General features: G+C 42.0%; 2 protein-coding genes across 6 annotated transcripts in view; one reads left to right on the plus strand and one right to left on the minus strand.

Annotated features, from left to right (window-relative positions):
* map3k21 (mitogen-activated protein kinase kinase kinase 21) overlaps positions 1 to 16,796 on the minus strand; it is a 32,597-nt gene extending 15,801 nt beyond the window's left edge. Inside the window, exon 1 of the mRNA XM_033613376.2 lies at positions 15,043 to 16,796. Within this exon, the coding sequence (XP_033469267.1) occupies positions 15,043 to 15,835 (793 nt within the window). The 5' untranslated portion in view covers positions 15,836 to 16,796. The remainder of the gene's footprint in view (positions 1 to 15,042) is intronic.
* Positions 16,797 to 17,938: 1,142 nt separating this feature from the next.
* Positions 17,939 to 27,975, plus strand: part of pcnx2 (pecanex 2) — a 41,097-nt gene continuing 31,060 nt past the window's right edge. For 2 of the 5 annotated variants that reach the window (XM_033613692.2, XM_033613693.2), the window contains exons 1-8: positions 17,939 to 18,451; positions 19,904 to 20,106; positions 20,895 to 21,012; positions 21,130 to 21,208; positions 24,210 to 24,727; positions 24,864 to 25,058; positions 27,207 to 27,689; positions 27,774 to 27,972. In XM_033613692.2, the coding sequence (XP_033469583.1) occupies positions 18,299 to 18,451; positions 19,904 to 20,106; positions 20,895 to 21,012; positions 21,130 to 21,208; positions 24,210 to 24,727; positions 24,864 to 25,058; positions 27,207 to 27,689; positions 27,774 to 27,972 (1,948 nt within the window). In that variant the 5' untranslated portion in view covers positions 17,939 to 18,298. The remainder of the gene's footprint in view (positions 18,452 to 19,903; positions 20,107 to 20,894; positions 21,013 to 21,129; positions 21,209 to 24,209; positions 24,728 to 24,863; positions 25,059 to 27,206; positions 27,690 to 27,773; positions 27,973 to 27,975) is intronic. The other 3 variants (XM_033613694.2, XM_033613697.2, XM_078176170.1) reach the window with 3 other exon arrangements.

Raw genomic sequence — 27,975 nt, forward strand, 5'->3', positions numbered from 1 at the left:
AAAGAGGAGTGAAAGAGAAAAGGAGATACAAAGAGTGGGGGACAGAGAGAAAGACAGCCATGCAGGTGAGGAGATGATAGTTGATATTCAACAGGGCCAACCAAGGTATGCAGGTCATATATTACTGTAGTAACAGAAGGTTGACAGCCCCACAAAGCGCCTGTCCTCAGGTCCTAAAACTGTTTAACACATTAAAGACAGCCGGAACCCTCCAAACCCACCTGTAACACTAAACCTGGCCTGAGAGCCCTGCAACAGTAGAGCCACAACCCACTGACGTGCAAAGTCAGGTCAAGTTTTATTCACCCATTTAATGTAAGTGTTCCTGTTATGTGTCTAATCCTTATGGGAACAAAATTACATAATTTTATACCAGCTTAAAATTCCATTCAGTCATAATACAACAAAACTAAGTCTCGTTTAAATGCAAGAAAATGCACAAAAAGGAAAAAAAAACAAAACCGCTGAACGTTATCTATGGCTGCTCAGATCCTTTTTGCTAAATGGATCTGAGCAGATATTCACAGGCAGCAGTTGTATCACTGACTCTGATCCAAAAAATGTAACGTTTTAATATCAAACAGGGACAGTTTAAGATTACGTTTATATCTATTGTGTGTGTGCATGTTTTCCTTTACAAAGCAAAATAAAATGGATATATGTTGAATGACTACTGACATCCAGATAAAGTAGTCGAGTAATCATATGCCATCCCAACAAACTACTAAATAAATATAATACTAATATGTGGAACTATGGACTCAAATATAGTTGTAAAATGTAGGGCTGCAACTAACAACTAAATTATCACCTAGAACAGCTCTGGAACCACATGTGGCTCTATAGCCCCTCTCCAGTGGCTCCTTGTGGCTTTGACACAAATGAATACTGGTTATTTTTTTTATCATTTTATTATTTATATATCAGTGTTGTAGGTCTACAGAAATTCTTACATTCTTCAATTTAACATTTCAGCTACTAAAATGTGCCTAATACATCTACTGCCTAGTACCTTTTCCTTGAAATTTTGCCGAACCTCGATAGCAGTGGCTAGTGTTGAGCCTTCCTCGCTGGTTAGCTACGGATGCCAAATTCAAAAAAGTAAAAGTTTTGGAATAAAATAGAGAATTTAATAGTATGTGAAAATATTTGTTTGCTTTCACTTCCAGCTCTGCAAAGATAAAGTACCAAATAATCATAAATAGTGCCCTGCAGAGGAGCCACCTTGTGGTAAAACATGAATAAATGCTCGTTTAGACTATCTGTAAAGGCCAATTTGGACTTAATAGGCTGTTTTACCTGTATCAAAAGCCTCAAATATGTATTGAGGCTCCACATAGATTATTATTTTTTTAATTATATTTGGTCAAAAATGGCTCGATAGTTAAGGTTGCCGACCCCTGACCTAGAACAATAGATTAATTGTTAAAAAAGTAAAGAAAAAAAGTAAAACATAGCCCAAGATAAAAAAAAAAGTCTTCTTTTGTCTGACCAGTCAAACAACTTATAGAAACTTAGTTTAAAATAATATATGATAAAATAAAAATGGAGCACAACAAATCCTTAAAACTGAGAAGCTAAATTTAAGGATTTTTTTTGTTGTTGTTGTTTTTGCTTAAAGTAAAAAAAGAAACTGATATCTAAACAGCTGACGATTAATATTCCATTGATCGACTAATCAAATGCTTCAGCTGTAATATGGACATTACGCAAATGTAACCAAGGGAAACTTAATACTAAACATACTAAAATGTAAGCGTTAACACTTACTCCCTACATGATTAATACACACAGGATTCAACAAGACGCTGAGAGCACTTTGGCTTTTTGAACATATACCACCCACAACCAGGTGAGGACTTCAGAGGAGCAACATTTTTCTCCCCTCAAATGTTTCCTTTCAGCAGGAATAACCCTTCTCCCTGTGCGCTGATACACCAACTGCCAAATATTCCTGTTATCCCTTTGACAACCAGACGCAGCCTTTTCCATGAAGCGGTGCATCAACAGCCAAAACAGACTCTTTGATCCTTTTGATCCTCTTGGTATTATTTTCAACATTTGTTTTTGCCACTGCCAAGATCTCCTCACATTACAAACTGTCCCATTTCATTATTTACATGTCGTCCTAACACTGCGGGTCAATTTGAACATGTCCTATCAGCTGTGTTGGTTCTACAGAACGCCAAAGCCGGCACAGAAACTAAAACGTGAGAGTTTAAATGTCCCTTCAGGTGTTTTGAACAGAGGCACTTAGGTGTTAAATCAAACACTTGAGTGTAATGCCGACACATACAATCTGTGGTAATATTCCCATGGGAAAAAGGGTGCAATGATAAAGATGCATAGTGGAAGTGTTGAAAAACACATCCACGGGTTTGAGTTTCTTCACTTACTGTATCATAATGTACACCCGAAAAAGTTACTCAGTTTAAAAGCTATTTGTTAACAGCTTTCAATAGAAGCTCTAATGCGTGTGTGCAAGTATTACTTGAATGAATTAGCTGCACTTTGTGCTGCATTATCACTCACTGACCTTGGACTTACTCCTCCACAGCAGCACAAAAGTAAACCTGCCAAAACACACACACACAAACCTTTCTACCTCCAGACACCCAGTTAGTATGATTTAACCTCAGTAACCATACTGATCTTCAATCCTAGTTAAGAATACAATGTGATAAATTACATGACAAATGTTTCAAAAGACTGAACAGATCTACTAAAGGGTGTAGGAGGGGTTGTAAGGAGGATAGCTGTTGACTTCGAGAACAGATAGTGTGGTCAGAAATTGGCTTAGAGAGTCTGAGACAGATGGATAAGTCTTAACAGACTCCACACTGAAAATCTGTGTATGAGGAAAACTGGAACAAACATATTTCCTTATGTAGTGCTGTGCTCACTCCTATAACTGGCTATAAATTGCACCTTTTTCAAACAACTATGAACATGTATACCTCACTGTGAGCCTGTTTACACCTGGTATTAACCTGGGTTTTGGTAATCCAATCATGACTGTAAATGCAAGTGTAAACAACCACCAAGGCGCGTTGTGACCCGATCCGTCAAACCACTTGCAAAGGTGGTATGGATCCTTTCAACCACGTATCTTTTGTAGTGTAATTGCTAATGCCTTGCGTTGCATCCCTGACAAGGCCTACGTCATCATGCAGGACATGGTGGTTGATTATAAGTTACCTGTTTTATGATGTCTGAGACAAAGTGTTGCATGACCGTCTAGTGTTTATCCCTATGGAGGAATAAATGTTGAATACTACTGAGAGCGATATCTCCAGCTGTGCCGACACAACCGCAACTGTGACTAGTGAGCTTGCTAGCCAGCCGCTAGCCATACGATGGATGTTATAACTGTGCGCAGGACCTTTTGACCTTCTAGCATAAGAGGCACAGGCAGTGACAAAATCTGAACATAAGTGATCAGCTGGAGATGCATAACAGACACGAGTGTGATGAATGGAAATGTGTCTCGGCTGTCCGCTTGTGTTCAGATCACCAATACGCATGTTAATACCAGGCGTAAACTGTCTCTGTGTGGTTCCTTCTCCTGTGGAAGTTAATAAGGCTTTAACTCCACACCTAAACTTTTAAATGAATTTATGCAATCGCATATTCTGAGGCTAATATACAATCGTTAGAAGTCATTTTAAAGCAAAACTGCATTTACTGGTTCCAGCCTCTAAATTATAAGCCTTTGCTGTTTGTCTTTGTTTTATGTGACAATAAACTAAACATATTTAGGCGTATTAGAGGATCAGTGTGTAAGATTTAGTAGCATGTAGAGGTGAGGTTGCAGGACTAAAACTTCTTCCATGTTACAAACATGTAGGAGAACTACTGTGACTAACACGATAATGTGAATGGCCTCATTTAGAGCAAGTGTTTGATTTGTTCATTCTGGGCTACTGTAGAATAACATGGCAGACTACGTGGAAGAGGATCCCCTCCATATGTAGTTATAAATGACTCAGTCATTCTTGTTTTCAGGCAGATCATTGCCAATAGACGCCCCTAATTCCTACACACTGGACACACACACACACACACTGGGTGTTGGCTGATGACTTCAATTTGGGTTTAGGAACTTGTAACAGACATTTTTTACTATTCTCTTGCATTTTATAGACAGAACAATCAATTACATATTAACAGATAATGAAAATTATTACTTGCAGCCCAAGATGCAACATAACACAAGCTGCAATACTGCACACAGCTAATACCATATAACGTCTATTTAATACGAACTTTTCTATATCCACAGCACTGCTGCATCTCAGATATATAAAAACATATTTACTTGCATTAGAATAAAATCCGAGCTTGCCAAATAGGACTATATGTACAAATCTACAGCATGCTGTTTGACAGTTAAAATAATGTTCTGCGGTGTAAACATAAATGTGAAAAACAAACTAAACACCGGCACTCACAGATACATTTTCATTATTTAATGTGGGCAAAACAAAGAAAAATGAACATGATTCCATTCCTATCGCATAAATTGCCTTTCCAGCTTGTATTTATCATGCTGATGATGGCTTTGTAGCTCAGACGCATTTGTTTTGTTTGTTTTACTCACATAAAATAAGAAAAATTATCTATGAGTGCCGGAGTTGTTTGAGTTGATCCTCACCACAACTGTTTACCTGACACATTGTTTAAGCTCTGGAGCTGTGCGTGCTGCTATATTTCACCATAAACATCAAAGGTACAAATAAAATGTGTCCCTGAATGTGCGGTTCTTTATCATATTTCATCAAGTCTGCATTAGTTTATGCATCACCTATAGCACTTAGACTAAAACCACCAAGGTCTTTCGGCTTGTGTACTGCAAACACAACTGCACAACAGAAAAGTAGCCATTTTACTTCAGCTATCATCCCAATAAACACACAAATTAACACATGAACGGACCATTCATGCTCATAAACTAGATCATCAAAAACAAACTGTTGTAGGGCATTTTCTTTAGACACACTGAAGACAGTTTTAGAGGGTGAAGTGATTTCCAGCAGTATTTTAACCGTAGTGTGACTCCTATGGGTCTCCACTAATAACAGGGGTATTGGTGCCATTACTAGCCTCGGGCACAGAGGGGATCCTCTACCCAGGCTGCAACAATGGGAATTCCATTACAAACAGGTTTCACTGGACCAATGATATACTCCTACTTCCTGTTGTCAAGTCCTCTCTCAGTGATTCCATAGATTCCTCCCAGCAGGCTCTGTGGCTTTATAATGACTTATGATGGGTTAGTTACACAACCCAGAAGAACAGTGGTTTTGGGATAACCCCGTCTGCGTTGATTGGACTATAGAATATCATGCCAAATACTTGCTTTGTAGCGCCATGATACTTCAGTGTCAGCCCTCTAGAAATGTCTGATAAAAGACCTTGGTCCTGTCTACATGACTCCATGCTGACGTGATGCTACAAAAACAACTTTAAACCCCAGCCGGCCATTTTGTTTTGCTGCTGGAGTCTATTAGCAGCAAAGCTAACACAACAAACACTCTGCAGACACTTTCGAGCAGGAATGAAATAAACTCTCACTAAATCAAACAGACAATTCAATAAATATAAGCAACTGGAGCTGCAACTAACAGTTATTTTAAGTATAAATTAATCTGCCAATTATTTTCTTGATTGATCATTTGGTCTGTAAAATGTCTGAAAACAGTAAAAGTGCCTGCCACAATTTCCTGAAGCCAAAGGTCTCAGATTAAATCCTTGGACTCCAGAGCCATGTTGTGTGGTTTCGGAGTCCAAGCTCCACTCTGTGTTGTATTTTAGGCATGAATTATGCTACAGAACTAAATCTTATCATAATAACATTCAAGTAACTTTCACAATCTGCATCTATGCTCACATTTTCTGAATATGAATGAATACAACCCCTAAACATCGCCTGAGACACCACTGACATATGTTATTAACTTTGGCTGTCAAAACAGCAGAATTACTCCAATTTTACACGTGAAATAATATGCAAAATATGTCTTCTACACATTAAAGGTTCTGTATGTAAAAGTCAGAGCATCGGTATAGCAGCAAACAACTAGTAAAAGCATCCTGAGTGGAGAATAAGGTCGTGCTCCCGTGTGTTGTAGTCAGAACTCGTTTGTTTTTGTGATAAAACATCTGGCCATGCATGCATGTTAGTGCATGTGAGTCCTGAGTGTGTATGCCACTGGCTAGCTAACTGCCACCGCTCTGCACTGCGCTCATGCAGCGGCTACTGCTGATAATGCCCTCCTGACCCGCAGTGGCGCTACAGCGCTGTCCCGGAAGCATAATGTCCAGTCTTTGGTCCCCCCCTGCCACATTAACAACCTTACAGTAGCTCTGTCAGCACTGATGCCATTGTTAGCACTGTTAGCTGCTACCAACCAGCTCAGCCACCTCAATGTTGAGAGGCTTGTGCAATCCGGGCTCAGACTCTGAATCACAGATATGCTCTGAATGTCGCATACAGCTCCTTCAATATTAAATCTTAATAACTTAGCTTAAGCAGTGACCAGACACTAACACAATTATGTCCTGATGAAACAAAGATGTATTTTCTATAGACATGTTTCTGCTTGCAAAAAATTTGTGAAACTGAAACAACAAAAAACAAACTCAACCTGTACATAAAAACAAAAAAAAAGAAGGTACTGTACAGTACATCCCTACATAAATCTTTAATACTGATGTTGGAAATTATGGGCAATATCACCAAACTGGACAAGTCTCATTTAACTACTCATGAGTTAATATTTTATGTAATAACATAAAGGTCGTAAGGGACAGACTAATCTGTGGGGAAGGAAGGAATAAGCTAAGTTAGGACTCATGGTGTCCTCCTCACTGACTAATGGCTCACCTGCAGTGAACACAAGCCACTAGTCTTTCTTTGAAGTCCACCTACCATGACCTCTTCACCCTATCCTTATTTTCCAAGACAGGATAATCTCTCGCAGGTTTTCAATGAGAAGCTCCATATCAAGTTAATTTGCTTAGCCTTGTCAGACAAGCCTAACTGACCTGCAGGAAAAAGCTGCATGACTTTGTTTAATTTAAATCAGTTTATTCTTCAAAATGTCTCATTGGTTTCAGACATTTCTTACATTTTATTTCTGTAACCAAAACACTTAAACTAAAATGAAGGAGATGCTCTGTTGACCTCTGGTAAGGGTCATCCTAAAAGTCAAGCCCCAGGCTAAACCACACCCTGTACTCGATTCAGTACCTGGGTTCAGGCTAGGTGTACGTTAGCACATTTAAACTTTAAAGCCGTCACAGCTGAGCAAATGCCAAAATCAGGCTGTGGCTAGCCAGTCTTGAGTATTGTTTTGTTCCTTCAGACAGGCAATCAAAGGGCTGTTTGGATAGGATATATTTAACAAGAGGAGGTGGAGTAATAGTAACCTAATTAGTGCTTGTGCATCTCATGATCATAATCCCGTCTAAATATAGGCCATGTCAGTACATTTTAAGGCCTGCACACTCACACACTGTTACATGCAAGTGAAAACAGCCTGAGGTTATTGCAGCTGCATGACTGCACTTATATCTGTGAATTTCCTGGTGTACTGGGGTTATTTCTAACATGTATATTCTGTGTTTTTATAAACATGGAAGCATAAACAAAGCTTATTAACTACACTCCTTATAGTTTACATCAATGAAAGCTGTGTGTAGCCTACAATTATGACATCATCACTGCTAGATTATTAGTTTTCCAGTTGCATTTGCTACAGGTGATGTGTGCAACCTGTTTGGTGTAAATGGATCAGATGCTCTAACTCCTGTTCACTTTCATTTTAATTTTCAACCTGTTTATTCGTTTTGAATTCTAATAACAAATGTCATACTTTATAATCACAATCCTATAAACCTGTCATGTCTAAAGAAGTTATAACCCAGGCCGTATGTTGTTTTCCAAGCTTCTTCTCTATCTATATTTTCTTACTCTTCTGAAAAGAAGATGTTTTGAAGCGGACAACAGCGCACCGCAACTGGAGATGGATATGCCTCCGAGGCAGACCCCACCCTCAGTCCAACCCCCACTTAATTCCCCGCTCCAACAGTGGATCTTCAGGCAGACCCATCTTTCATGGTGGAACAGTAGGAAGATCAGAAGCAGAGCTGCTGCCTTCAAAGCAGGTCCCACGCTTCTTCCCTTAGCTTTCTCCCCCTCAAGGTAAAACAGAACAAAAACTACACTTTTTGGGAAAAACATGACTGTTTCTTCTCTCTTTGGCAAACTAAAAATACTTGAGGTTTAACTCCCTGCATCTCTGCAGCAGCCAAGACTCCACAAACCAATGAAAATAAAAAAACAAACACTGTCTTCACTGTCTTCCAAAACAAAAGTTTTGGAAGACAGCGCAATTGAAGTATCCTCATTCACTAGATATTAAGTAGTCTTAAATTGGGCTCATCCCAGTGTTAAGTACTTTCTCTGTATTGAAGACAATTAAACTAAAGCAATAACTGTAGCATTTTTATGCATATGATACATATATTGAATATGCACAGCCAAGAGGAGTGGCAGTGAGTCTTAAAGCAGTGCTTGGCAATGCAATCGCAAACAAGCACAAAGCCAGTCGCATTTTTTTCATCTCGTTGTCTCTCTGGCAACAGTACTGTGTGAAACTGTGCTCCTTATGATGCAGCTTTTAAAATAAGGCTGCGATTAAGGATTATTTTAGATGTCAAATAATCTGTTGATGATTTTTTCAATTACTCGATTAGTTGTTTAGTCTCTAAAGTCTTAGAAAATGATGACAAAAAATGTCAATCAGTGTTTCCCAAAGCCCAAGATGACGTCCTTAAATGTCTTGTTTTGTCCACAACTCAAAGATATTCAGTTTACTGTCACAGAGGAGAAAAGAAAACAGAAAACATTTCTATTTAAGAAGCTGAAATCAGCAATTTTACTTGTTTTTTATTTATTTCTCAGACCAATTAATAGATTATCAAATTAGTTGGCGACTAATTCAATATTTGGCAACTAAAATATTGATCATTGCAACTCTATTTTAGAAACAAAACTAATCTACAATGAGAGGTTTTCAAAATCCTGAGGCTTCCTTTGTTTTTTCTGTAGCATAACTAAGCACCGATGCAACATGGTTGCTTTAAAAATCCTGAGTGCAGCCTCCTAACTTGACGTGGCAGTATTTTCGTAACTGTGCCAACAGACTAAGCATGAGAGTAAGAGGGCTTCCTGTAGTAAGCAGAAACAAGGCTGCTAAACATTCCCCGACTGGTCTGTCTCTCCCGGTTGAAATGAGAGTCCCCCCAGGCATTCTGGTTGATGGGAAAAGGATCAGGGCTAATGGCTGGCTAAATCCATCTATCATGGTCACGTCTCTCCGGGCCACTTGCTCTTTGTCTGTCCTCTTCCTCTCCTAGTTTGTGTCTGTTTAAGCTTGAATCAACCTGCAACTATGCTAAGTAAAACATAACACATGTTAAAAGGTGTACAGCTAGTACCTTTTGCCGTATTAGCATCTATCAATGTGCTAGGGTAGCTGCGGAGGGGATTGGCTGATTCGGAAGGCAGCTCTTCTCAGCTGTGGGCCCTTTTCCTTTTCACCCTGCCCTGCAACAATAGGTGCAGTCAGGGAGAGGTCATAAAAAACACAGTGAAAGCATCTCCACTCCTCCTCTCTCCCCTCTGCCCATTCTTTCGTCAGAGAAAAGACAGGCAGTAACTGTCTGTGTGTCACCAGGGGTAATTGTGGGAAGCCTGAGAAAAGTTGCTCTGCAACACCTAGTCAAGCTTTGGTAACTTTTCCTCTTAGATTCTACTTATTGCAGAAGTAGAGCAAAAATTGCAGGAGGAGAAAATAAGGATTCTCTGGAGGCATACTTTTTAGTTTCAAGCCTTGTCAAACTGTTTTCTCTCCTGTGGTGAGCTCGTTATGACCCAGTAATGAAAAACCTTTGCAATACTGTTCCCACAGATGTATGGTGGTTCACAGGGAAACCCAAATGTATAACACAATGAGGTCTGTGTAATATTTTTATACTTAATGGTGCAGCAGTGGGAGTACAGGCAAAATAAAATGAAAGGTGCATGCAAATTAGCTAGCAATGGGAGTAGGTGTCTGTTTTCTAAATATTGAGTGTCAGGACAGACAACGTGTGATAGGTGCATCCCTAATTTCTATCTTTTTAATGCATATTTTTAATTGCAATAGGATTTATGGCAGTGAGAAAGAAAATGTACTACAGGAATAAAACCACATGAGGATTCACCTTTGTGGGCAATTATGTAAACAGTATAATTATATTTAAGAATATATTTAATATAGCTGTAATAATCACTTGGCAGACACTTTTGTCCAAAGCAATTTACAGAACGTGCATCTTGTCCTCCCCACACGGGCCATTTTTGTCAGACTAAGATTATGCTTCATCACAATAACCCACCTATTTATGTTTGAACTTACTTTTGTGCAGTGTTACACAAACAACAGGTGCACTTGTCATGTGCACAAGCCCTAGCACTGTGCCTTGATTGCTGTGACCACAAAGTCAAAATCGGGTCCTTCATGCTCTCTCCATCTATACCGATTTCACTGCACTGCCATGAAAGCAAATCCTTTCTGTGCCTCTATGACTTTTGTCAGGTTGTCACAGATCTGCAGAATGACAGGTGAATGAATACAGACACGGGGAAGAGGGAGGGGAACACGGATGCAGTGTGATGAAGTCTTACAATAGCTTAAGATTGATGGGAGAATGCTGTTGCGCACGCTCCACACTGAACTCCATCGGTTTCAGTGGCGCTCGAGCACACATTCCTGGCATACTATCGCTCGCACCACGACGCGAAACTCCAAAGTCAATGTGGGTTATGCGTGCTGGCTCAGGGCCAGGTTTCAGTGTGTCTCCTATCTCTTGCTCTATGAATACTTTCACTCCTTGTTGAGGAGGAATGTTTACATCAAAGTTGTAAGATGGGAAATAAATAGGGGTCAATGGAAGACTAAGATAAACAACAAATCCCCTCAACACTGGTTAAGAAGACCAACCACCATTCTATTAACTAGTATTGTCTGCATTGCCAGAGTCTAATATAACAAATGCTTCTTTCCACAGGACTATGCTGATATGCTGTTGCATCTAAGGGATATATGCTTTCATTACAATGAAGACTGCAAGTATAGTTTATTCCTGGCGGCTTGTCAAATTAACAAAGTGTTGTAAACATAAACTCTGAGCATGCACAGTGACGTCTGCCTGCATGGAGCCACTGTCCAGAAATTGCAGTGCAGCTGCTTCAGAGCAGAACAACAGTGCCCATACTTATTTTAATGAATTAATATCATTATAACAATACAAAAGTATTAGTAAGCAGTAGTATTTGGATGACAGCTCTATGGCACACAGACATATGCTATATCAGGCTGCAGCTACACAGACAAGGCTGGTTGGCAAGATGAATTCTTTAATAATGTAAATGTATTCAGGATGTTTTTGCTTTATATTCAAAAAAGAAAAGGTAACTCCAGCATTTATAGTTTGAAAACTGTGTTGGCCCAAAAAAGTAGGCATGAAAAAATAACAAGGAGCAAGACAGAGCAGAAAGGAACAAGGGGAGGAAGGTAAGTAAGGAGAAAAATAACGAAGTAAGAAGGGAAACCCCCTCAGTTTGTGGCAATAAAAGAGTACCGCTGCTCTCTGGGAGATTAAATATGAACGGAACAAAACAAAACGAGGGCTTTGAGACCCTCCGAGTCCTAGCCATTCTTCTGGCCACAGTAGCCTAGCAACCGCTGCTTGACCAGTCCATTGTGCAAACGTATGTTAAGCTTTTATCCCTCATTAGCAACATTCCTCCCTGCAGGCTGGGATTTTACAGATTAGGTTGAAAAACACAAAAGAGATTGGACAAATCTTGCTGACTTCCAACATATTACTTTACAGGCTAATCATTGATCAAATAGCTGTATATTTGTCTGCGTGGAGCATGTGTACACTGCAAGTTGATAAATGACAGGCCGAGTAGTTGAGTGAAGGTGGAGAAGTTTAGTTGTGTATATGTACCTGTCTGTGTCCTGGTTTGGGAAAAATACTGGAGTTAAACAAACTGACAGTATGTACAGGAAATAGAAAAGCCATAGCAACAGACATGGTGCTCATTAATTATTAAAAAAGTGACAGATTGCTGATTAACAACCAGTTACTGCGATGTATCCATTTTCTATTTTACCCCCCGTGTAGATAATTCTCACTCCTTTTATCCTTTTAGACTGACCGACACACATCCAACGCCAAGACAAACAGACAACAGGCCCTCACCAGCAGATCCAACAACTTCTCTAAGCTGCATTATTCTAGGTTTTTACTAGGAAAACAACCCAACACACCACAGGGTGCCATTTGTGTGTTTGTGTGTAGGAGAGAGTCTTTTGTGAACTCACTGCCCTGGCTCAAAGCAAACATATACAGCTTCTTTCATTCCCTCTTTATTTAGATAAGACCGTATATTGACTACAGATGTTCAGACTTCTGACCCCAGGACGAGCACCTGCAACTAGTGACAGTGCTGGTGAAAACTCAATGTCTGTCTTGGCCTGTGGAAATGAAGAATTAATTCATAAAAACATATCTATTCCACTCGCCTACAATCTTCAGGTGACACACTGAGTTCCCAGGTTTCACTACAGCCCAGTCTCCCATAAGCTTAACTTTAAATTCTCCCTCTTTACTTAAGCCTATGCTGTCTCTAGGTCACAGTGAAGTGGCAGGACAAACACACTGACTTGTGTTCGCAGCACTGTGCCTGTTGGGGGGAGTTTGTATGTGTATGTTCACCAAACATCCGATTAGCCCAAAGAGTCTAAACAGCAGTTAAATCCTTTCTCTCCATCTGCCCTATAATTAACACAAATCTTCCATCTTAAATAAGACTACTTTTGGGGTTGGGCTCCTCTGCGCTGTTAATCATGGCATCAGGGGCATTATATGCATATAAATTACATTATTTCAAAGTGTTGTTTGAAATTGTTTGAAAAATTAACATCTAAACACAGTGACAGATATTCCACATTGGAAATTGTAATTATTTCATTTTATTGAGTATATAAGTTTTATTTTTGTGCTTAAACCACTACGTACTGTATAACAAATATATTCTAAATTATTGGTATTAGGTCTGGATTTTTTTTAGATTTTTAAATTTTAGATTTGCCACATTTCACTTTTATTATTTGTGAATATAAGTGGCATTTGTGAGGGTTGGCATGGTGCAAACTTTGTCATGCTTGCACCATCCCCGCCATTTATTAACTGAAATTATAAACATGCATGTTTGCATCATATGATCACTGGGCGTATGTTTGTTTGACTTGTATGCACACGCATGTCACGGTCAATCTACACAGGACCTTACGTGAAACGCTGGGAGGCAATGGGAGCTGCCCAAACCCGCAACTTATTTGATTATCGATTTATCGGTTTGTGTATCTTTTTATGATAAAAAAGGGCAAAAAATGTCTAATTCCAGCTTCTTAAATATGAATATTTATAGTTTATTTCCTCCTCTATGACAGTAAACTAAACATCTTTGGGTTGTTGACAAAACGAGGCATTTGAGGATGTTATCTTGAGCTTTGGGAAACATTAATCCATATATTTCACCATTTTCTAACATTTTATATACCTGACAACTATTTGATTAATCAAGAAAATAATCAACAGATTAACTGACAATGAAAATAATCCTTAGTTGCAGCCCTAGAGGCAAATCCAATTAGTGTCTTAATCTGGTGGTCAGGGAGGGTCTGGTCTGTGTACACTTCACATGTTTTGTCTCTAAATTCACACATTGACTCCCACAGCTGGAGATAAACACACATAAGTACACCAGAGCTGTTCCCAACATGCCCCAAGGTTGATAAGTCTCTGATCACAAAGGGAGAAATAGTGTTTGGAGTCATATTACACACATAAACACACCTGAGTTGAAGTGGGTAGCCCGTGTCAGTGGGTATATGACTCAGACTCTCTTTTATCGAGTCGTGTCCATTCATTATTTAGTCCTGGGAAACTAAAGTTTGCTGGCTTGTTGTCAATTACCAGTCCATGGAGGGACTAGCACAGTTGTTGGCCTATTACACAGGATGACCAAGTTACAACTACATGACCCCACTCAAAAATGAGACCTGCAAATACTCAATGTCATTTATTTTTCCATACAAGAATGCCTGCAGCAATTGTGAAACTACATTTCCTACTGAATAAGCAGTCATTCCTGCATTAAGTAAATTGTATTCCCGATTACTATACCTAGATAGGTTCTCTGTCTGACTTCTTTTTACCCTGTGACCTCTGGTATTAGCTCTGGTTGGTCAAGCACATGGCCTGACAGTGTAGACCGAGTGTGTCTGGTTATGTGTTTGGTAAATTACTGACTTTATTTGAACAAGATTTCAGTTTGGATTGGAGAGGAGGCTGGGAAAGTGTGTGTGTGTGTGTGTGTGTGTTAAAGGATGAGGAGGGTGATTGCAGGGGGGGCAGCCCAGCTGAGCAAACTCTGACTTTATTTCACATCCTCTTGATGGCATCCCCCACCACTTCATACACCCACAGACCTTTTACACCTCTCTAAATCCATCCTGAGTAAAAGGCAGCGCTGCACCAGTGATGTTGTGAAATATATGTGCATAATGAGTTTGCAGCAACCTCAATTTAGGCAGTGATGGCGAAACTATGTTTTCCTAATGACCTATAAGCATGAGGCATTCATTTCCCAGTGCCACAATGTCATTAATGTGATATTAAGCAGTCACTATCTGTGTGGCAGGTTGACACATGGAAAAAATAATTGTTTTAGAAGAAGCTATGTACTTTATAGCTTTAACACTCAAGTGCAACCAACAAGCAACTATAAATAACTAAAGGAAGATGAGCTGCATGTGCAACAGGTGGATGGTCCCCCCTTTCTCTCAAAGTCATGTTATTCATTTTAATTCTCTCCGTCAAACACACACATGCACACACACTTCAATCTTTACTTACTGTTGCTAGACTTCAGGTCACGATGGATAATGGGTACCACGGCCTCCTCGTGTAGGTACAGCATCCCGCGTGCAATCTGCACGGCCCAGTTGACCAGGATGTGTGGAGGGATGCGCCTTCCGGTCAACGCCCGGTTCAGTGTCCCGCCTCGGGCATACTCCATGACCAGGCACAGGTTGGGCTCCTTCAAACACACTCCCTCCAGCTTAATAATGTTGGGGTGCTGCAGCATGGAGAAAAGTTTCGCTTCTTGTTTAACACTGCTGGCGGTGGCTGTTATGTCCTCATCTGGGTCCTGCCGAGCCGCCTTCACGGCGACCTCCTGATCTTTCCATGTGCCTCGGTAAACTTTGCCAAATCCACCCACGCCTATGATCTCCTCTAGTACCAGTTCACTGAAGGGGATCTGGACAGGCGTGCTCGGGACTTGCTCTCGTGCCCCAACGGAGACACTCGTTGCAGGGAGACGGTAAATAGCGGGCTGGTAGGTGACATAGTTGGAGGGGAAAATCCCGACCCGGTGGTTGATTTTGCCCGTCCACCATCCCTCGTCCCCGGAGATCGCTGCGTCTTTGGACAGCACCTCCACCACGTCCCCGCGTCTGAGGCTGAGCTCGTCCTCGCCGCTTGCCTCGTAGTCATACGCAGCTGTCCACAGGGACCGGGTCGGGCACAGCGGGGCGGAGTGAGCCCACGCCCGAACCGTGGGGGCATCTGTCCAGGCATGCTCCCCTGTCCCACCGCCGCCCGGCCGCCCTTCACCGTTTGGGAAAGCGGCCTGCGAGACATCCATTTCTCGGTGGCCGTAGCGGCACCATAGGGTGCAGAGCTTTTAGGACAAAACGAAAACTTTAAAACGGTGAAATGTAACTTTGAGAAATCCGCATGCTGTCACATCTACACTAGCTGCTGATAAGAGAGGGGCATACCCTGCGCAGCCCGGGGCAGGAAGAAACCGTGTCCAAAGTCCTGTGGGAAAGACAGCGTCCACAGCCCTGTATCCACGTCGCCACTCCGGTAAAAGTGAATGAGGGTCACAACTTGCTAGCAACGGTTAGCCTTAGCTAATGTCACCACTTTAACGGCTGACGGTTAAACAGCAATATACACGTTGAAACTAACAACTCATGTCTTAAACCTCAAACAATCTCTGCCATGAGAGAAGAGTAGCTCCACACTATAGTATCTGCTTCTGTTTAATGCTAATGCGACAAGCTAAAGTTAGCTTTCCAACGATGGAGCTAAGTTACCAAGTTTTCGCAGGTGCCGCAAGAGGTGCACCTGCACAGTCAACTCAGACCGGGTAAAGTGAAGCTCCGAGCGGCAGCTTTCTCATGGAAAGTAGTCGGTAAATACCGTCTAGTGACCGTACCCCGACATGTAAAGTCCTCTTGCTCGTTTGTGGACTTTAAACAGGGATTTCAACAGCATTGGCTAGCGGGGTTAGCTTAGCATAGGTCAGCCCGTTGACTAGTAAGGCAGTTGGAAAAGTTGCTCCTCTCAACTTAAAGATCGGTTATTCCCAAGTTAGTTTCTCCTCCGGGAGCAGGAAGAAAAGCAGACGGTGTGAACACTCAGAAAGTACGTCAAAACGTCCCGGAACTCAACAGTGCGGGAACAGAAACGTGGAGAAAAAAAATCCGTCAACTTTAATCAAAACAACCCCCCCATCGCCGTTGTCGCCAGACGAAGTCGGACCCAGCAGTGGCTGAGCGGAGGAGCAGAGGGACGCTGGTGCTGCTCTCGCTGCTGGCTGTGGTGGCCTCTGATTGGTGGATGACAGAACACGTGACCGCCGCAGCAGTAGGGGGGAGGAGGGAGGAGCTACTATAGGAATGTGTGAGGAGAGCGCGCCTTCAGGGAAATTATGGGAATAGTGGACCATATAATATGACACACACACACTCACACACACTCAAAACACCAGCAGTGTGAACAAGAAACTAAATGTGAAACTGTAACTACTACCTTTGTGATACTACTGCTGTTTTAGCCAGGTATTAATAGGCACACAAGGAATTTGCCTCCGGTGACAATAACAAATGAACAGGACGATACAGTTAGATGGGCCTATATCTAGGCTATATCTACCTATCAGATAGATAGATAGATAGATAGATAGATACTGTATGTTTAGAGGGTAACATGTGTAGCTACATGCATATGTAGGTTTTACTCAATATGCATGCACGTAGCCTAAATGGATAAGGCCGAATTTATTGTAAAAGGACATTATTATAAATACACTGTATTCTTATTATTGCTATCATTACTATTGGTAGTAGTAGTATGTGATTACAGCATTGTGTTTTAGGCTATATCTATCTATCTAGGCTACATCTAGATATGTCAATAGATAGATATGGCCTAAAACACTAGCCTTTAATACTGTATACACGTGCATACATAGGCTTGCATATAGTCAACACATTGTGGTTTAATCTATCTATCTATCTATCTATCTAGATAGATAGATAGATAGATATAGCCTCAAACATAATACTGTAATCATATACTACTACTATAGAAATAATAATAAATAATACTTAATAAATAATAAGGACACAGTGTATTTATGTATATTGTCTTTTTATAATAAATCCGGCCTTATCAATATAGGCTATGTACATGTTGAGTAAAACCCACATATGCATGTAGCTACACATACATTACACACGTGCATACACAGGCTTGCATATAGTCAACACATTATGGAGTATGTGGCTTCAGTGCATGACTGGTTTTGCCTGAAAACCGCCTGTCTGTGTGTGTGTGTGTGTGTGTTTGTGTGTGTGTGTGTGTGTGTGTGTGTGTGTGTGTGTGTGTGTGTGTGCGTGCGCGCAGATAAACAGTGAAGGTGCGAACCATATAATAGGAAAGGATGGAGAGGGAGGGAGGCGGAGAGGAGGAGTGGGAAGGGAGGGGAGGCGGTCAGAGCTGCGCATCTGTACAGGCAGCCAGAGAGGAGAGGGCGAAGGAGAGAGACGAACAGGACAAGATGAGGACCGCGGCAGCAGCAATGGACGAATCGACATTGGGATGGGAAAAGGCAGCCGAGAGGACAGCAGCGAGGGAGACCGATCAGGCATGAGAGAGGAGGCTCAGGAGACGTGCTGTATCGCCCCAACATGGAGGCGTAGCGACAGTAGCATGCATTAGAGAGGAGATCATTTCATTGTAGCCTAGCAGCAGCAGCAGCAGCATCATCCTTCCGTCCAACCTGAGCGGAGAGGAGGAGAGAGGAGGAGGAGGAGAGATGGGCTCCCAGGTTGTGCAGACCCTGCGTCAGGGAGTGTGGGCATCTGTGACCGGGGGCTGGTACCACGACCCGGACCAGAACAAATTCAACAACTCCTGTCACCTCTATCTGTGGATATTCCTCCTGATGTTGCCCCTGTCTCTCCATCTGGTGAGTTTTTATGAGGGAACATGACGTTCAAGGCCGCGAAGGGGGCGTGAGGTGCTCACGGTGTCATAGTTCCCTTTTATACATGCGCGCCTTTATCCTTTTCATGGATAAACGTGCGGTGGCTCTGCGAGGATCTAACACCCTTCATTGTATGGCTGAGGGGAATACCAGGCTGGAGAAAACAGCACTGTCGCAGTATTTTTCCCTGCATGCAGTGACGGAACGCATGGCTGCTCCTGGATGTGAGGAGAGAGAGAGTCAGGAGGCGTGAAACTGTGGTTCACTCATATTTTCATGTCATGGCTTTTGTAATATAGGTACAACACAGGCTGCCATATTCCCTGTGATAATATCCTGACTGAGGAGCTTCCATCTGGGAATTGTTTATCTTGCAGGTAAATAGAGATACAGTAGAGGAACCAGGAGGAGTTGCTGCCACAGGTCAAACATCATGACCTCAGCTGCATGAAGTATACTGTCAACAACAGCCTTGCTGAAAGGGTGGCCACTCAATGATCTGATCATGCTCACACAGCCTGGTACAGTGGCAGCTTTTGTGTCATTGTGTGTGAAGACATAAGTGTAATACCATGTCTCGATTTCTCAGGAACATTTTCATGGAGCAAAGGTTTATCAGTAACCACCGTAATCCAGATTAGATGAAATATATTGCAGATTATGTGATGTGATTGCTCCCCACATCCCTCGTTTTCAGTCTCAATACAACAAACAAAAGCTAATTTGTAGGTTCTGCGTGTTCAGATAACCCCACGGATGAGAGTTAATGAAGGGAAGTAACAGATTCTGCTGTGAGAGTAACAGCTCAAGAGCTTTGCCACCAAAGCTCTATCAAAATGTTGTTGCAGACAGTTCCCAGTCTGTTTGGAAACACCCACTGCTTCCCCTGCAAAAACTACACGTGCTTTCTGGGGAGAGATGTCTCAGATTCCAGGTTTATTAGCAAATTTGTCCAAAGGTCGCACACAGCAGCCCACACAAGATAAACAGCAGAAAGGTAAGGAATGAAATGACACTGGGCTGTAAAATTGTATCTGCAGACATTAAGAAGTGTCCATATCTGACACAGCAAGAACTCCCTCCAGCCCAGTATGACTCATGTATCAGCATGATGCAGATGCTTCGTCTTTAATCTTCCTGGTCTTTACAACCCGGGGATCGATAAACTTCATTAATCCACCAGTTAATCAAATTAGATCTCGTGGTTCACTGAGCCTATGATACACTCCGGGAAAAGTGTGGCTGCAAATAAGCTTTTGCCTTCTGCAGAATTTTATCTACGTACAATAAGATGAGAGGAGATGGTTTTGTAGAGCACAACGCATTTAATCAAACACTGTTCTAGTGAGGACTCTGGAGATGTTGATGCCTCTCCTCTCCTCTCCTCTCCTCTCCTCTCCTCTTCTCTCCTCTCCTCTCCTCTCCTCTCCACAGGCCCTGCCCCCCACCACCATGGCTTTGAGCATCTACTGCACCTCCATCACCGTCTTCTTCGTCCTCATCAAGCTGGCCAACTATCGGCTGCACCTGATGTTCGATGAGGGCGAAGCGGTGGTCCGCAGCAGCCTCTCTGACCTCAGCAAGGCTCCGGAGAAAAAAAGTAACGCCTCAGACTCCTGCCTGCCAGCTAGCATGAGGTAAACCCCCCACACACACTTAATAATCCTGCACTTCAGTCGGTGGGATGTATTAGAGGCCATTCAGAGAAATATGCAGCATATACATTCAACAAAGTGGCATTTTGCTCTTTGTTGCTGAAGCTGCTCCCCTGCCAGGTTAGTCATTATAGAATCTAGGCCAGAGGGCTGAAATCCCAAATGATACAACTTTATTATTAACATGAAATTGTACATTTAGGCCTGACACCTCCCTTTAGAGTAATGCCATTCATACTAAGTATAACTGAGTGTCTTAACATTCTTAACGTCCTCTTTCTTTTGCCATTTTTAGTCTCCTATTTCTCTGTGCGTGCCTATTTTTTCACTCCTCTTTTTCTTTGAGATGAGATTGATTTCATGATCAAGTGTCTCAGAGTGGGATATAGACTTTTTCCACTCCATTTCAAAGGCTCAGTGCAGCTTTGGTGAATGAACGAGCTAATGAGGAGAGGTCAGTGATCTTCAGATCTGCACGGAGACGAATAAAAGAAAATCCATCATTTCCTGTTCCCTGTATGACTGTTTTTCTTTCTAATTTCTGTGCCTGTGGAGAGATGAAACAGCAAGTCGAGACACAGGTATTTTTACTGCTCCCTCGTCCCTATAAATGAGTGTATTTTGGTATTTGAAACGAGATGCTGAGAATGATGGTCAGATGGGTTCCTCTCAAAGTGACATATTGATGCATGGACTTCCATACACTCTCTATCTGCCTGTTACGCTTCATCATTTAATTGCTCCCCCCGTCTCTTCTCTTCGTCTAATAGGAAGAGCAGCACAGTCCCAGACAGTGTTGCCATGACGATGTTGGCTCGGAAACGTACCAGTCCGGTGATCCAGGTGACAGTGAAACAGACTGAAACTGACCCGGGACTGATCGGTGTGGTGAGTGACGATTCAAAGATGGACACCTGAGAGCATGAACGCACAATACAGAAAACACAGTGTTGACCGATTTGTTAGAACATTCATTCACGTGTTTCTGAATTCTCCTCCACACAGGACTGTTCGAAGTCAGACGAGGGCAAGACTGCGGAAGGTGATGCTGATCTTTCTCGGGGTTTGACTGAGATACAGACGGGTAACTATTAAGGAAAAATCTGCATAAATAAGTGGAGAAACATAACAAATGCAGATGCTTCCATACAAACCACAAGGCCGCAGAGCTGAGATGCTGTGTCTTCTTAGTGTGGCAGGACTCAGTATTTCGTTGGGTAGAAGAATCCAACAGTTTAGCAGGTGTCACTGGTTGTTACTATGGAAATATGACTCTTTGTGCACAGTTAATCTTGGGACAGGGTGGCTAACTTTCCAGGCTTAAATACGTCAGTCATCATTTTTGTGACACTGTCTTACTTGCATTGGACTAATCTAAGAGCAAAAATTAGACAAGCTGAACACTACAAACCAATCTAAAATATCCTTTAAACCTAGCTGAAGTTCTCTGAGAGATTTTGGACATTGTGGAGGTGTTAGACAGCTCTCTTTACTGCCATTATCAGAACACCAAAGGAGGGACTATATTTTAAGTGAATAGAGTTTCAGAGAGTCTATGACAACGGGCACTGAAGCGGTCCTGGCTTCTCATGGTGGCTGAAACCACACTAAGACACCTCGTGTTGGTTTTTCCCATCTTTAGGTGCTGCTGCTTACAAATGCAAACATGCATTTTCATTTTATATAAGAGAAGAAAAGATAATCCTTTATTAGTCCCATTGCGGGGACAGTTGCACTGTTACAGCAGCAAAGGGGATAATGCAAAGCAAGAAGCATCAGTTAAAAAAAGCAAGATATAATCATTAAGTTAACAGTTAGAAAAACTCATAAATAAATAGATAGAGTCTAAAGTCTGACAGCAGCAGTAAGGAAGGACATCATTCATTATTTCAAAATAATTAATTGACCTTATTTTATTTCCTGTAAGATCTCCACTGAGATGAAGTCAGCTGGCTTGTTACATTATAGAAATGAGATCAAGATAGAAGGTGAAACATATTTTTATGTATCTTCCTTCACATACAGATAACAATGATTCAGCTGCACACTTTAGCTATTTTAAAGCCAAAGGATCTGTTATAAAAGTATTCAGTGACTTTCAATTAGTAAGAGAAAAACGTATGAACAGCAAAAACGACAAAACAGAAAAACCACCCTAACAAACCCAGTGTCAGTGTATATCTTTCACTCATAATTGTACAATATTGTAGAATATTACAAAGTCACTGAGTCAAAGTAATAGTGCATTCCTGGCTCATTGGATGGTCCCATTTCCTGAGTTAGGAAGTTGATCTTCTGACTTTGTTTTTTCATGAGCTTTTAAGTTGTGATGTGGAAACAACACAGATGCAACAAAGAAGATGTGTGGTATTTTTTTTACCCTGAGCATTTAAACATGTTGTTAAAAGTGTGAGGCTTTATATTACAAAGTGACTTTGTCCAGCACTTGTTGTATTAAATATTACATTAGCTCACTAATGCTGATGAATAACTTCTCCAACTAATCTAGGTAACTACGTGGACAGCAACTAACTTTTACAACCTGATACCATGTTACAAATTACATGTGAGCAAAAAATTGATATGTAAAATGTAAATAAATAAAACGCTTCTTACCATCAACCAAACATTTACTTCTGCATGTATGACCCTGCATTCATATGGTGTTGAAATATTTGGAAAAATGAGTTCCCCTCTAGGAAAATTCATATGAACACCCCCTCAAGTTGGAAAGTCTGTGAACATTTTGGTACATGAGTCTCTGAGTTGCAGAAACATGGCAGGCGAAGGTAAATGTGTGGTTGATGGTAATAATGTTTTTATTCATTCACATATGGCATGTCAGTTTTTTGCTCGTGTACTTTGTATTATGGAATTGGGCTGTAACCATTAGTTACAACTGTTCATGTGGACTGACCTAGATTAGACAGAAAAGTTATTGACGTGTTGTTTCCATCTACATCTTTGTAGCGTCCATGTTGCTTCTACATTACGACTTAAAGCTCATGAACACACCAAAGTCGAAAGAAAGTCTTCCCAGCTCGAGAAATGGGACCATCCAAGGAGCACGTGAATGCAGCATGACATCAAAGTCTGCAAGTTATGCACCAAAATTTTTGCTGATTTTCACACTTCCAGTTTTAGGGGGCATTCATGTGAATTCTCCCAGTCGGGAACTCATTCTTCTGATTCCGACACTACGTGAACGTGCCGTAAGGTTCACCATTGATTCAAAAGAGCTGACGTGGATTAGTAAAGGATCTGGCTCTAGATCAGAGGTAATGATTTCAGAAATGAGTGCGAGACCAAAGGGGTTTAAGTTTAGAAACACATGAAAATACTGACTGTGGGAGAAACAAGAAGCAGTTTTTATCAGTTTCTCAAGAGACGCCTTCATAGTGACTCTGTGGAACACTAAAAATGACACTGACAATATGATGAAGTGATAATTTATACACTTATAGAATGAAGAGAGGATGTAGACAGACAGCCTGCTGCAGTGCAACATTTAACCCCAGGCCATCATCAATGATCTCTCGTTACTGAATCTGTTGAGGTCGTGTATGTCATTTGGGGAAACAAGTGTTCTGTGTGTATCATCAGAATCAGTCTCCTGGAAGCCAACGCTGTTCCTCTTCCCTAATGCACTCGATGGCTTCTTAGACAACGTAGACTGACAACTTCCTTTTCTGCAAACACATCATTGTTGTAAATATGCTCAGACAAGCACAGAACTAACAGGCCAGCCAACAAGATCAGCTGACTGCTGCCAGTAAATGTATGACCTAATGCACTGGTGATTAGTCAGAACAAAGTCAGCTGATTGAGGAAAAAGGATATAAATGTTGTGGTTTATTGAATCAGATGATTGCATAGTTATAAGAGCGGTATAACTGGCCCCCCTTCTGTTTTTTGATTCAGTGCAATGGGAGGATATCTGTAACTGGCAAATTCTGCTGCAGACAATAGTGTGGATTTTCTGTGATGTCACTGCAGCCAAATAAGAGACTACAGTATTCCCATGTCAGGATTATTGTCATTATTACACTCTAAATTAAACAATATGAATTTGCATTTCATTTCAGGACAGGGTGAGGGTGCTACAGATCAGAGGCCTGTGGAGGAAAGCCTGCAACCGAGCCCCTCTCCAGATGACCTCTCCAGCCCTAATCCCGACCAGGCCGCCCCCCTGCTGCAGGCCCAGCAGAGGCCCCCGTCCCGAGCTGAAAGAGAAGAGATGCGGCCTGGATCTGCGAGTGGGTCAGGGAAAATGGATGCGGAAATAATTGAAACTGTCGCTGCGAAAGAAGGAATGGACGTTCAGAGCTCTTTGACGGGGCCTGACAGAGAGCAGTCGGAACAGGAAAGAACAGCAGAGAGAGACTCAGAGAAAGAGCAGGACAGAAAGGAGGACTGTGAGGATAAAGAGGCTGCCGACATGGAAACAGCTGATGAAGGTCTGCCTCCGTCCAAGGGAAGTGAAGATGAGAGCGAAGAGGAGAGTGAGGGGCAAAAAGAGCCCTCAGATGCCAACAATAACTCACTGGAGACTCCCCAGGACTGCCAGGATGATTTCATCGACATCCCAGAATCCCCTGCACAGGTAGGCCTCACAGGAGTGACTTATGTTTGGGAGGTTTGAATTTGCACGGAGCTTTAATTGAAAGCAATAAAACCCTCATTGAATTGTGATTCATTTTGTACATCATGGGCCGAACCGTTTCCCTCTTGTGTCTCAGGCTGAGCCAGTGGAGGAGACGTACTGTTCTGATGAGATTGAAGTGGTTCTGGTCGACAACTCTGGCCCCGGGCCAACATCGGCTCGCCTGGACGACGGTGACACAGTCAAGATCATCATCACCATGAGCTGTGACCCTCAGACTGCAGCTCAGCTGGAGGAGAGCGTCAAGCAGAGTCTCCTGGAGAATGCTCAGGTAGGAATCATTTCAGTAAGTTTCAAAGTGACAATTCACCCAAAACTCTTACCTCTTGTGCTATTGATCAGTCTAGATTGTTTTGGTGTGAGGTGCCGAGTGTTGGAGATATCAGCCATAGAGATTTCTGCCTTCTTTTTCTACTGAACTACACCCGCAAACTGAAGGAAACAGAAGGAAGCATGCATCTACTGCTAGCTCACCTATCAAACCAAAATCAAATCAAATCAGGCTTTAATTGTCATCTAACCAATCGTTCCAACACTAAATTAATAAATACTAATACCATAAAATAGACATCAATAAAATACAATAAAACCCTAACTATCCAGCAATAAATCACAAACTTAAAGTCCAGTATGATGCTCACACATCACACATCAGCAGTGACCATTTTCAAAAAAGTGACAATTGGCAGTTAGCATTTAAACTGACCATGTGCAGTGTTGTGCAGTATGTATAAGGTGCATGGAAAGGAAAGTCCAGTTTAGCAGTCTACTGCTCTTAGACTTGACGCTGCGGTAGCATTTGCCTGAAGGCAGCAGTTCAAGTGCCTGTGGAGAGGGTGTGAAGGATTCTTGATGATGCTCAGAGCCCTGTTCCTGCATCGGCTCTTAAACCACCTAGCACCACGGACGCCATTAATGTTGTCACTTGTGACAGTAAGGCTGTCATAAGCAGGAATGTCTTATCTATTGGTGTGTCTCAAATCACATACTTCAGTCAGTACACTTCTATGTAGTATACTATGTGCACTATGTACTCATTGTTGTAGTGCGCGAATTTCGGCAGGGTAGTGTTGTCTCAAACCAAACACGGCCGTTGTGCACTCACTGGAAATGACGACCGCAAATTAGCTAGTTAGCAAACTAGCATTAGCATTCGCATTATCGTCTGCGTGCAGCGACGTTCACGGTCGCACAGTCCTCGGCCGCCATTTCCAGTTTGAAAAGTGGTCCCCCCCCTTCAGCTACGTAGCCAAGATGGCGACCATTGAGATGCGAGAAGTGTCCATAGTTCCACACTCAACTTCTTGACCGTTTTGAGTGCACCATCCGGGTACTCATAGTGCACTGCATTTCCCATACTTCTCAGTGTGAACACACTTATGCACTCAAAATATTAAGTGTAAGTACAGAAGTACGCGATTTGAGACGCAGCATATGAGTAGATGCACGCTTCCTCCCACGTAGCGATACAGTTGGTGGATGTAGTTCGGTAGAAAGAATATAGTTCCAACATAAAACTGCTTAAAACAAGGTCTGTGGAATATCTTGAGTAACCCTTTTATGATTTCTGATAATGAGACATTGCTGCTGAGTTTTTTGTATTTTTTTGGTGCTTTGAGCACCACAAGACCGGTGCCATCTAGTTCCATTATATTCAAAAAATGGCAGACATCTCTATGGCCGATATCTCCAACACTCTGCATCTCACCCCAAAACAATATAGACTGATAAAAAGTACTACAGGTAAGACGAAAAGGATTTTTGATTTGGGGTGAACTGTAACTTTAACATCCAGTTTCTTCAATTTATTTCCCCTTTAAAGCTGTTGACCTTATACAGTCTATGCATCACACACTTCTGTGTTCTGTATCAGCCTGTTCCAGCTCTCTTTTAAAACTATAGGATGTTTACAACAAGTCAAATACTCAAACCCAAGACTCAGTTTTTTTATTGCTGTATCATGCTATAAAATGTAAATGCTCTAGATGTCTTTCTTTTTTAGTTTTATACACATTAATGCAAAATTTGTGCAGACATATTTGGTATTTTTGGAAACTTTGGGATCTCAGCTACAATTTGAAATACATTTCTGTGGGTTTGAACATTGTCTGACATCACATCATGAGTGTAATTAATGACCCCTTCAGCGGGCCATGTAATGTGATAATTACACTGCATATCTTTTAATCATACCCCTGCCCTTACCTCTAAAACCTATGCAGCTTCATGCTAGATTTATTTTTATTAAATGTAAAATCATGTGACAGCAAATGTTGACTGATAACACAGCTTTTATTTTGGCTGTATATAACCCTAACCTTCCTGTAGTAAAACAGTTTGAACAGTTTTATGTCTGAGGTGTTGTTACATTCTGAGAATACAGCGTCCATGTGTGACATGTCTGTTTATGTCCTACAAGGCTCAGAAGGAAGCAGGGGAGTGTCACATCAAGATCCCTGTCATCACCTTCGACTCCCCTGAGGAGGAGAAGCAGGGGGTGGAAGGAGGAGAAGAAGAAGCTGGCTCAGAGGATGAACCCACCCCAAAACATCAACCTACAGCTAGCCAAAGTGAAGAGTTTCACCTGTGCAGAGAAACAACCACCTCTGAGTCCACCACGCTGGAGTGTCCAGATCCAGATCAGGAACTTCTTGGTGTGCAGACGACTGACGACAGCACGCCGAGCCCGCAGCTGACGAATGATAATAGCTCATCAGGTATTGATGTCCACTCCCACCCCGATGACACAGATCCTCTGGACACTAATGTGGATTCACAAGGTTTCCTGCGTCTGCCGCCAGCTTTGGGTCGCTATGGGCCTGGGGGAAGGACTCACATCCGTGGGCTGAGCATGGACAGTGGGAAAGACGCTGTGCTGCTTTCAGACCGCTCACATAACACAGTATGTTGGCAGTTCAGCTCTGTCGCTATTTCTAGTTATCTCCGTCCATCTGTCCATTCATACAAACATTTGTCTCTTCATCAGACCATCATGACCAGTTCCAAGTCAGATCTGGAAGCAAAGGAGGGACAGATTCCCAACGAATCCAACTTCCTGGAGTTTGTTTCCTTGTTGGGGTCCCTGAGTGCCAGAGGGGGAGGTGCCAGCAGCACGCAGGAAGACGAGGGTCAAGAACGCAAAGAGGAGGAGGGAGCTGCGGAAGGAGGTGAAGCTCAGCAAGAGGGTT

This window comes from Epinephelus lanceolatus, chromosome 17 (genome assembly GCF_041903045.1).
Source record: "Epinephelus lanceolatus isolate andai-2023 chromosome 17, ASM4190304v1, whole genome shotgun sequence".
Lineage (NCBI taxonomy): Eukaryota > Metazoa > Chordata > Actinopteri > Perciformes > Serranidae > Epinephelus > Epinephelus lanceolatus.